The sequence below is a fragment of the Plectropomus leopardus genome, chromosome 13, assembly GCF_026936395.1.
Source record: "Plectropomus leopardus strain MGB_pleo_1.0 chromosome 13, ASM2693639v1, whole genome shotgun sequence".
Taxonomy (NCBI): domain Eukaryota; kingdom Metazoa; phylum Chordata; class Actinopteri; order Perciformes; family Serranidae; genus Plectropomus; species Plectropomus leopardus.
In genome coordinates this window covers 22385468-22397678 of record NC_142188.1, presented here as the reverse complement: position 1 = coordinate 22397678, position 12211 = coordinate 22385468, and the positions used below count along the sequence as shown (strand labels likewise).

At 41.3% G+C, this 12211-nt stretch overlaps 1 protein-coding gene across 2 annotated transcripts in view; it reads right to left on the bottom strand.

The window, feature by feature from the left end:
• Positions 1 to 5327: 5327 nt before the first annotated feature.
• The window catches only part of micu1 (mitochondrial calcium uptake 1), a 42137-nt gene continuing 35253 nt past the window's right edge, over positions 5328 to 12211 (bottom strand). For both annotated transcript variants that reach the window (XM_042502744.2, XM_088086267.1), the window contains exons 10-12: positions 10240 to 10348; positions 7206 to 7295; positions 5328 to 6222 (exon numbers count right to left, since the gene is read on the bottom strand). In XM_042502744.2, coding sequence (XP_042358678.1) covers positions 6062 to 6222; positions 7206 to 7295; positions 10240 to 10348 — 360 coding nt within the window. In that variant the 3' untranslated portion in view covers positions 5328 to 6061. The remainder of the gene's footprint in view (positions 6223 to 7205; positions 7296 to 10239; positions 10349 to 12211) is intronic.

Here is a 12211-nt window from a genome sequence, read left to right as displayed (position 1 = left end):
TCACTGCTTGGCGGCTGTTTTTTTTTTGTTTTGGTCTTATTTTTAAATGATACCGACAGATACTCTTAATTTGTCCTCAGTTTCTCATTGAGCTGTGTTTGACTTACGGATGAAGGAGGAGGAGAACCACTGGCTTTTTCCTGCTATTGTAACGAACATGCATATCTGCAGGCATTAACTCTAAATATGGAACAATAGCCCAGGAAAGATGTAAAGTCCATCATGTACCAGGGGTTTTTTTCCTGAAAAAAGGTCCAGTGTGAAGCACTGATGGTGCAGAGCTGGAACTTCTCCTGCATGCCAAGTGCATAGCAGAACTACAGTGACCAATGTGAATGACCCAATCTAGAGACAGTGTTTGATATGTGGGCTCTGACAAACAACATGGACGAGGACTTGCTCCATAGGTAGACAGTCTAAGGTAACAAAAACATAATTCCTATTTTCAGGTGATTTTGAATAAAGAAATAGTAATATCATATTTCATTTCTGCCAATAGATGTCCCTAAATCTTACACACTTGACTTAAAATACATTAGGAAATCAGTCTGTCTATGGAACCGAGCTCTTCCTCTGGAGGGGTATGCAGACAATGATTTGAGCACTCTTGAAACTCTCATCACAACCACTAGATGGCAGTCAGGTATCTCTGCACTGACCCTCGGTTGTAAATGTGAAACTCACTGTACAGCATGTGAACTGACAGCATATTGCTTGCCATGGGACAGTTCTGAGGGCGGCTGCTATGTCTAGGAATTACACTCTACCCACTGTGACGGATCTTCTGTCTCACAATAAACAAGAGAGAAACGAGGCCTGTCAAGAGTCGCAGGTGGAGCAATGACAGCCGAAGGTCAATCTTTTAAAGTAACACTCCACAGCTGCACTCGCATGAAATTGGTAAACGTGGCCAGACATTACAAACAGAATGGTCAAAATGCAACAGATGCTGAGATCCTGACTTTTTGCCAAAAAACTGCATCCTGCACTTTGCATTATGCAAGCTCAAGGAGTGATAAGCCTGATGACATCACTATGACATCACCACAGCTATTTTGTCAGATTTTAGAAAATTGATCTAGAACTACAGAAGACAGATATCTTCTCTGATCAGGCAGCGCTCACTGTGATGGGTAAATTGATAATTATGTGTCCGTCTAACTCCAGTCACTGTCCATTAGCTTCTACATGCTCTCAGCTCTGAATTATCAGGCTTTTCCCTTTATCTTTCCATAATGTTGAGTGTAACTGCCCATACTAAGAAGTCTTTCCAGAGAAATGAAAGACGTTTTAATGTCTGGACACATGGATGGATTACATAATGGGTCAACTGGACACAGACCCGGAGGCCTGAAAATGTCAATTCAGTTAACACATACTGATCAGGATGAGACCTTTAGAGACACAAAATAACTACTCAAATGGCAAAAACAACTAAAAGTGAGACAATGCAACCAAAATGATGCAAAAAAAAATCACTAACAACAAACAAAATAATCTCAGAAACCAAAACAACTGCAGACACAGAACGCCTACGATGCAGAAATCGATAAAAAAAAAAACACAAAATGGCTACAAGACAGAGAGCGACCAAAAAAGACAGTAACATAAAAAGAGGAAAAATCACCACAGATTCTGTGTGATTTTTACAGTCCTATGCAGGAGAGGTTTTGGGACCTTTTACATGTCTGTGCCCAGCAGGAGACATACTTTCTCATAATCTGCTCATGTCTGGTCTGCTGCATCAGGCAACAACGACCAACAGCAATCAATAGGAGTCTTTACCCAATATCTGACCAGCTTAAGAATGAAAAGAGTAAAAAAAGACAAAGAGAAAGGTCAGGTTACAGTGGAAGAAAGAAACATCCCAGAGCAAGCGAGCATCTGACTCCACATCTTCTGTTAGAGTGAGAGCTGATGATCACATAAAACGCTCCACCTGTCAACTGGCAGCTTTATAACATGAGTCTGATCAGTTGATGTCACCTTTGAGCGTAATCTCTTCAATACTGCCCCAGTCAAGTTTGGTCTTTTGTACAGCCATTGCTTGTATTTTATGAATTATGAAAAGCTTTCTTATAACTGGTACTTTTCCTCAAACATTCACTGGAAGAAAACGAACCCCAATTCCTCCAGTGTTCAGACTCATCTTTTAGAACAAGTGATCTTTATTTTAAACAGCAACAGTCTATTTTATTGATTTTAGAGACATAACTTCCCTCAGTAATCGCCTTCTTTAAGCAGCATTGATAATGGTAATCTCTGTTTTAAAAGAGACGCATAATTAGTACGCCCCATCTGGATGGGTTCGCCTCTTAACTTGTGTAAAATAGTCTGTGTAACTATAGATATGATTACATATCATAAATATTCATGATCACATTAATCACAGCTTTGCCAACTATACACCATAACATTCAGCCTCGATCGCCCATAAACACGTTTTGCCATTACGTCGATGACACTGAGTTATGGTTCCCACAAAAACCAGTCCAACCAGCTTTGCCTCTCAAAAACTGAATCCCGAATGTCCTCAGAACATTTTTCTGTGGTGAGCCTGAAATGACTCCCAGCTCTTACAAAGCAAGGATAGGCAGTTTTCCATGCAGTCAGTAACACCTGATGGTTCTTGACAGTGACCGTAGCAAATTGCTGGACTGAATCAGAAAAGTCAGTTAGAAAAGTCAACCTCTTGCTTTCAGTGTGTACTCATTGTAGCAGATTGGATCTACAAATATTACTCAAGCTTCAGCAACTGAAACCTGTTCCCCATAGCCCTCCTCTTAAAACCGTATGGAGAAACAACTAACTTGATCAACTCTGTCCTTACGTTGCTGCAATAAGATTTATTATTTTTGCATTAACTTATTATACATGACAGATGGCACATGACATATGGCCTAATTGAGCAAACAGTCGCTGCATTCAGTGTGAAGAAAAAGCTTAATTCCTATGCACACCCAACGAACAGCGCATGCCTTGTCCATATTGTTTATGTATCTGCACTCTGAGGAAATGTTGTGTACATTTCTGTGCCTACACATAAAGAGCTGTTGACATTGGAGGGAGGTCTGCAGTCACTCCAAATATAGCCCCCTTTCCAAAGTCTGACAACAGTTAACCATTGGGCGTTGCTTCAGTGCTCACCAAGCAGGGGGATTTGACAGAGCGTGCTTGCTTGGGGTTTATACGGCTGAGTTGATGAGAAGGGGGGGCTGCAGTGCAGCTACTGAAGAGCTGTTACCGGGCAATTTTTCAGTGCAGATGGAACTGTTGTTGAGAGACTCGATGCAGTTGGAGGCGATGTTGCTGGCAGCGTGTTGGATTCTACAAAGACACTACAAACCGCAGGAGCCTTTAGGACGTGAGAGCAGAGGAAACCAGTGCTTTGCTTTGCTGCTTTTAGTGCTGAATTAAATAGTTGAGTGATCAACTGAGAGAAAATGAATCAACATTGTTTAGAAAGCTGAGGAACATTGACTGGTTTCAACCACTTCCTCCATTTTATATCACTGAAAATGTGTTTTCTTTGGGTTTTGGAGTGTTAATTGAATATAACCACGGGTGGATTATGAGATTGCGAGCCCATGCCTACGTAGGAGAAAGACACAGACTTCATGGTGATTTTGCCTTATTTTGTGTGTCTGTCTTTATCTCAGGGTCATTGGGGTCCTTTTTAGGGTTGTTTTATGTGTGCTTGTAGTTATTTTGTGTCATTTTGAGGTCATATGTGTCTTTTTTTGGGCTGTGTATTGTGTCTTTTATGTCATTTTATCTTTTTGATGACATTTTGTGATCTTAGTTGTCTTTTCTGATTATTTTGTGTGTCTTTGTAGTTAGTTTGTGTCTTTTTGAGGTTATATGTCTTTTTTTTGGTTGTGTATTGTGTCTTTCTGGTCATTTTATCTTTCTGAGGACATTTTGTGACCTTAGTTATCTTGACTCCATTTTGTGTGTCTTTGTAGTTAGTTTGGGTCTTTTTGAGGTCATTTGGTGTAATTTTTTGATTGTATTGTGTCTTTGTGGTCATTTTAAGCCTTTTGGGGGTCGTTTTTGGTGCCTTTGTAGTCATTTTGTATCTTTTTATGGTTGTTTTGTTTCTAGTTTCTAGTTTAATTTGTTTTTTAATGTTCATTTTGTGTCTTTTTGATGAAATTTGGTGTCTTTTGTTTTGTTTTTCTGTGTCTGCATAGACATTTTGTCTGTTTGAGGTCATTTTTTAGGTCCACAAGTAATCAATGCAATACACAACTGTGACATTTTGAAGGCAGGCCTTGGACCAGTGCCCAGAAGACCCGTTGGTGATACATCTATGATTATAACAAAAGATTTGGCTGTGTTTTTCACAATTTTCTAACTGTGAGCAACTATTAAACAATTAATCAGTTAATAAAAAAGTAATCAACAGGTTCACATCAGTGAACATGCCTGTTAATGTAGTGATGGAACCGCTGGTGGACAAGGGCCCTAAAGCCTCCTCAGTCAAAGTATTGAGAATGAGTCACCTGTCCAAAGAAAACCATGAGTCTCAACTTTGGTCATCTTTAATTTTTCTGAGAAGCCAAATGATTAGCTGTTTCATTATGGGACATCATAACATGCATAAACATTTAAACCCCATTGGATTAGTTTAAAGAAATTCGTTTTCACAAATATGACAAGGTTGTTTTTAGCTCACAATGTTTTGTGAATGCAGGGTCAGTTTAAAGGTGAGTGTTGTGAGGTTAATACAACAGGGAGGATATTCTGTTAATCATTTGACGATTCATGTGATTGGAACTACAGACGTAAGCTCTGAAACAAACATGCCAGTAAGGAATACTGATGAGAAGCCCTTCAACCTAATCTCCTGCCTAGCAATCACTTCAGAGTACCACCTCCGTCTGTCAGTGGCAGCGTGTGGAAGAGAGCAAGCCAGCTCGTTTCAGGCCAATGCAGCACAGTGTGTGTACCAAGAGGCTGCAGGACAATCTTTTAATGGCCAGCAGAGGCCGAGCGCTGCCCATCCTGTCCATTTCAATTAGACAAAACTGCTGACCACTCTTGCAAACACACACACACACGCACACACACATTAGCATCTTCTTCCTTTGGCACGCACTCAAAGCAGCTGCATACAATCAGCCTGTGCAGTTTTGATTCGAAATGTTAGAACCCATTTTCATTACACACGACAAATGACTTCCTTGGTGCCCCATAGATTAGTCTCGCTAATCCCCCGCTGTGCTTTTCTCCGAGTCAAAGAGTGAAAATGAGAACATGGCAGGACAACAATCCAACTTATGAGTCAAGCAGAACACAGGCGCGCATAAATAAAGCTTAATCAGTTTTACGTTATTAAAAACATCTTTAATAGAGTATTTCTTTTAACATCCATCTTATATAAAGTGTTTCAGTGGGCAAAAATAATTAGGAGAATACACACTTTGAAGAGAACATTGTAGGGCAAGACAAGCATCACTGATCTTTCACGGGACAAAGCAGTAAAGACGCAGCTAGGGCTTGCAGAATGAATGAAGAGGTGCTAACAAGATCACACTCTTGCTCGCTGTTCCACTAAAAGAAATAACTAAAGGTCTGTTATCAGTATAGAACAGACATATTGCGGCATTGCTTCAGCTGCAGGTCAGATAAGGTTGATTTTGCTTCTTTTCTTGCCTTTTGCACTAAAACATGTTAAATGCAGGTATAACTTGCTGTTTTTTAGCATTTGAAGAAGTTACCAGCTGCATTCCTCTACAGAATATGGCAAAATAAACTTGTGCATTTTAAAATATACAAACACCCATCATGCCTTGGACAGGCAGGCTAAAGAAGGCCCTTTCAGGCCCAATGCGCTGCGTCAGCATGCTTCAGTCGCTATATCGACAGTTTGAGTTACAGCGACATGCGTTAATGAATGATGATGCCCCTCAGAGCTGCAGTCCTAATGAGTTTATTGCATTAATTGCCTCTTTAAATTGTCGAGACCTGTTGAAGGAGAACGTCTTTGATGCTACTGGTGTTGTTGCTTTATTCACACTGTCTTTCTCTCTAGCTCACACGTCACCTCCTGTCTGTATTATGTCTTTGGTGTGGCAAAGTCCCAAGCGGTATCCTGGGCACACTTCCACATGGCGCGCACCAGCCGAGTGAAACCCATGTCCTTGGGTTTCTCCAGCCCACGCATGAGCCGCTGCTTCATAATGGCTATGAATTCCCGATTACTGAGCTCTCCGTTCCCTGAGGGAGACAGATATGGGGGGAGGAAGGAGAGAATGGGCAACGGACAGGAGAAAGATGACGAAATAATAGAGGAAGAGTGAGTAAGAGGAGATGACTTCTATTTATTTATGATTTGCGCCTGTCACTTAAACAGATAGTTCTGATTTTTTTTTAAAATTGGCTTATATGGGGTCTTTATGCATCTTCAGCTTATTACATATAGTAGATGTCAGTCAGCATGTCCTGAGTTTGGAGAAGCAGGCAGGAGTCCGACATGGAAGCTAAGCAATGTACCGTTGTGAAGGGGTAAGCAGCAAAACATATTTTAGCCACCTAAAAATGTCCAATCTAAAACAATATCAGTTTAAATGTACGCTATACCGAGAGTATCCCCACCTCTTTATCTTTCTGGAGGACAGCACATTGCAACTGGGAAACCATTAACAGCCTAATTTCCCTACGTATGCTCTTTTCAAAGCCAGACTCAACTGATCAAAACAGTCTTTTTAACTCGCCGGACACAGAAGCTGCCGGTCTACCGCTGCTTCAGTCAGTAAGTTAGTTTGTGTTATTGTGTGACTTTGGCCTTTAAAAGTCTTAGTTCATTTTTACCAAAGTCACATAATAACACAAATTAACTAACTGATTGAAGTAGCTGTAGACCAGCAGCTCCTGTGTTCAGCGATGTTAAATCACTGATTTTATCAATGGAGTCTGCCTTTGAAGAGAGTGATATAACAGCCTTATCTTCCATTGGAAATTACTGTCTGACGTTAATGTAAAGCAGTGAAAATACTCTCAACATAGTGTACACTTAAACTGATTTTGATATTTTTATGTTGGACTTTTCCTCATAGGCTAAAATACATTTAGTTTGACCCCTTCACAGCAGTAGATTGTTAAGCCTTCATTTTAGACTCCATGCAGACAGACATCTACTGTACAACCCCACTTAAGGCGTTATTTGTATTTTCCATAAATATAGTAAGCCAGGTAATTACCATCGCAGTCGAACAGAGCGAACACCACATCACACACGTGATCCGACAGCTCCACTTTGGCCACAGTGCGAGCCACCTGCCTCATGGTAACTGAGAGACAGAGGGAGGGAACCACAGAGAGAGAAATTCACCTTTTATGGAAGAGAGTAACAGAGGTGCGAGTCACACGGGCCAGCTCATAAATGGCTCATGTGGAGGACACTGTGCGAGTCAAACTGCTTGGGATCGATAGCAGTCAGGACTCCCATTCACCAGGCGAGACTATCTGATAGAGAAAGAGAAAGAGCGGGGCCGAGAGGAGGAGGAGCAGACGGCATCAGTCTAACCAGCTGAAAGGAATGAGAAAAAGATGGAAGGTGGGAGCCTCAGGGGTCATTTTGGAAAACAAATAGATAATAAAAGGATGAAAACCTCCAAAGTCTCAACCACAATGATTGATTATCAGGCTTCAAAGAGGCACACAAGCAGAGGAGCAAAGTTACAGAAAAACAGAGGAGAATGAGAAAGAGGAGAGAGCACAGATGAAAAGAATAATATCTCGAAAAATCTCCCTGCAAATGGCAACGGAGAGAAAAAAAACCAGATGAATCACTCCACCAAGAATCTCATTAGTGGTCTTCTTTTCTACCTTTAACAATGTGCAGCTCTAGATAACACACCCACATATGAGAAACTGCACTAAAAGGGTGTGAAATCATCAGATTTGAGAGCGAGATGAAAGAGATGAGAGACAGACAAAAAAAAATGTAAGAGAAGAAAAGAATACATGTGCTCCTTAAGGCTTGAAGAGGAGGGAGATGGATTCACTGCACTGGACAACAGGAGGATGGAGATAATTTGCAGACGCATGCCTGGCAACTCTCCACGAACCCACAGCAGCCTGATGTTTCCAAAACCCCTCCACAACACACTCACAAACACACCAACACACATGCATGGCTTGTTACTGTTATTGCCGCTTAAACCGTACGCTAGAAACAAGCACCTCGGGGTAGATCCTGCGCTCCCTTACAGCAGGAGCCGTTTCATCAGTGAATCAGAACTAATGGATGTGCTGACAGAAAACATATGGAGGCCTACTGAAGGGATGAATCATAGCGATAAATGAAGAAAACATTGACTCATCAAACAATTTGCCATATCATAAAAGCTACAGGTCCTAGCGGCTTTTGCTGCACTCACATTAAATTGACTTTCATTGTTGGGATCTGACAGACAAATTAATTCAGTAAGAACGAATGTGTTGAGGACGATAAAGAAAATGGGTCAATTTAATGAATGATTTGACGCTACCTAATTGGTCTCTTTTGAATAATAATTCTTGAAGAGCGAGCCTGCAGGGTCAAACACAGTCAACTGTCTGTCTAAAATCGTAATGCTTAAGACTTTTTCATGAAATCAAACCCCATTTATGATACCATTAATGGTCGGCATATTTCTTACAATAGTCATACAAATTATTTACATTTAGTAATCGCCTCTTCATACAGAGAAACTTATCTGACGTGAACTTTGATCATTAAGTTTAGCCCATGTCTCATCTGCTAAAATGATGGGAACAGAGTTTACAAACCTATACTGCAGCCGGCCACCAGGACGTGATTGAGATATTCTGTCTTCATTTTTGAGACACTGGAATGTCGTTGATCTGTATTATACAATATATGTGAAGAATCCACAGTGTCTTGAAAAAATATCAAACAGGGACATATGTGAATGTCACCATGCAAATTAATAGTAATTGTACGATCATATGACTCATGGCTGGTGATGTTTTTGTATTTTTGAAGACCTTTAGGGCTTTAACTGTCTGCGTGCAGGCATGTAAAGAAGCTCCGGGGTGTCTGAAGGTTTACATTCTGTAAGACGAAGACCTTGTATTTGTGTAGACTCCAGTGTTTTACAGGTTGCACAAAGACTTTTGTGCAACCTGTAAAACATGGTTGTATCCTGGAGGAGTCTAAACAATTGTTTAGACTCCTCCAGGATACTATGATTACACACGCTTCTGTATGACAAATGTAGTACATCATGTATTGTATTATTTAATCAAAATGAAGAGTGACTAAGGTTAGGTTAGCGTTAACTGTGATTGGTTATCAACAACAGATCTATAAACTTTTTTTCCTTTTTTTTTTTTTTACATTTTTAGACAGCAGATCAGTTTTTGATGTAACAAGGGAGTAAGGGAACAAGACAGAGCAGCCACGGTGAGCTGTTAGATGAAAAACTGCAGGTGACCTGCTGAGCACCTCCAGCTCCTCAGCACAATAATCAGCTTTAACAGGGTTGCATGGAAAATTGCTACTGCATAGTGTGCAGCATGAAACAGATGATGGAAAAAGGCAGATTATTAGCTGACGTCTTATTTAAACAGCAGGAGTTTGTTTAGCTGCACTGTAAACAGTTCCAGCTCCTCTGCTGTATTTCTGACAAAGTGGCTGCTCAGTGTGTGTTTGCTGTAGCATTACATCGCACTTGCTGTTACCACGATAATCACAGGTGTTCCCACATCAACAGGACTAAAATCATACGGATTACAAGTTTAACGTCTTCCATTAGGCTACTTAGGAAGTGTTGGTTAAACCTTCCAGTCACCAGCTTACAGACGATATACACACTTCTGATGCTTCAAAAGAAAAAAGAGCAACCATGTAATGATGGGTCAGCCCAGTCCCAAATTTACACTCCCTCCCCCTGTGATGATGCTGCCATGTGTCAGTGAGCATCAGTAGCCGGCAAAGTGAGCTCTCCTGTGTGCATGATCATGGTTCTTGGATTTAAGCATGCATTCTCCTGCTGGCCTGGAGGAAGAGGCAGTAGATACATGGGTGGATGGACAAATAGATGATGAATGGCTTAAGCAAGGTTTGGGAGCAAAGCCAGGCAAAAGGAGATGTGGGAAGTGAATCTGGCTGGCAGAGTGTTAACAGCTCTGAGAGACAGAGGATCAAAGTGACAGCAGTTGAGTCTACAGGGGAGTAATTAACAGGAAACAGAGAGCATCAGAGGAAAAGGGCAAATGTGGGTGTACCTTTGTCTATGGAGGCTCCAGCCATGTGGTAGAAACTTAGCGCCGTGTCCACGTCATTCACGTTCTTTAGGAAAGTAAAGAAATTCTCAACCTCTTCAAAGGTGATGCCCTGCACAGGATGGGGAAATTCACAAAATGAGTCAGGGTGAGAAACTCTGACAAATCGGAAACAAATCATTCCTGCAGGCTTTACCTGAGCCGTCAGAGCACCGCAATCGTGAAAAATAAGCCAAACATTGTCATGACAAGAGCTGCGATTTCACAATGACATTTTTAGAGCAGCTCAACAGAGAGGGAGGGCAGAAGCAGTCGACATACACGAATGAACAGTATGCTGAGGACGGACAGAGGAACAGACGGTCTAAGACACACATGCACATATGAACAGACTCACAGTCAGACAGCTGCCACACCGCTGATGAGCTCATTTGCAAAGAAAAGTGAGCAGCTGGTCCCAGGCTGTAAATAACACTTTTCTCATTTACATTGCAGGTTATGCCAATGCTGAGAGACAGACAGCAGCATGGAAAAAGAGGCGCTAAACAGCAAAAGGGGGAAAGAGAGAGAGAGATGCTTACTGCGGTTCAATTCCTCAGAGAGACACAACTCAGCAGCACCAGTCTCATCTTTTTCTCATGCCTGGGAGGAACAGCAGCTTCCCTGCTTTTTCTTTTCTTTTCTTTTCTCTGCTAAACACTGCATTTAACCATCAAATGTGCCTCATCATAGCTCACGTGATGCTTACTTTCTTTGAAGGGGAGAAAAAGGGTAACTGTATTTTTGCTGTGACACTTCTAGGGATATGATATGCAGGGCTGTGACTTCAGTCAGCTGACTGATGGGGGTTATTACAGTGAAGTACAACCTGCACGAAACCACAGCTCAAGCAAAACACTGGAAATGGAAAAAATACGGGCATATACTGAAGAGCCCTTTTAAATCTTGAATATTTTTACATTTTTCCTCTGTTTGTCTGTCCCAGCAGGGCTGTTTTACTTGCTGAGAGCAAGGTGGTGGTGTTGGCTGAAAGGATGTCTACAGGAATGAAAGTCAAAACTGTTTTTGTAAAACTAGATAAACCACCACACGGTTGTATGCCTCCACGCACCAGTCAAGTTGCACTTACAGTTTACATCAAATTTTGGGAAAACATGGCTGCTTCATACGCAGGAGATCTATACAATCAACAGTTTTAAGATGGAAACCAAAGATTCTTGAGTTATGGCCAAAACACTGAAGTCAGTGTAACCTTGACCTTTGACCACCAAAAATAAATCAGTACATCCTCGGGTCTATTTGAACACTGCTGCCAAATCTGAAGTAATTCCTTCAAGGTGTTCTTGACATATCACGTTCACAAGAATGAGACTGATGAGGTCACAGTGACCTTCACCTCCAACCACAAAAATCTAATCAGCTCATTGGTAAGTCCTAGTGAAAGTTTGTGTCAAATATGAAGAATTTCCCACTACGTTTTCTTGTTTACTGCTATTGCCAGTGCAGAGGCATAAAAAAAAGAACATGCATCTGCAGTAAACTAAAAAAAGTATACAGAGTAAAATATATGAACTGTATAAGGAGTTGTGTATTGAAAGATGAGCTACTGAGAAGGACAAAGCCTGAAACAATCAGAGTATGAAGCTGTCGAGACACTGACAGGAAAGAGGTTTATCAAAGAAGCTCAAAGAGAGTTGGAGTAATTATGCCCTCCTGCTGAGCACTGGCCGCTCTGTATTTGGTCACCACAAACAGAGATAATGGAAGGTAAAAGAGTCGGAGAGAGTGAGCTTCTGTCAGGTGGATAACGTCAGGCTCTGAATGTGCCTCCCAGTGATGTATTACCTCTCATCCAGTCTCTCTCACACACTTGCAACATCCCAGCACAATCTCCTTTCCCCTGAGGCACACACCGTCTGTCACACGTTCTCGCATGTAGGTCAATTAGTTAAAACACTCCACGCCAACAAATCTA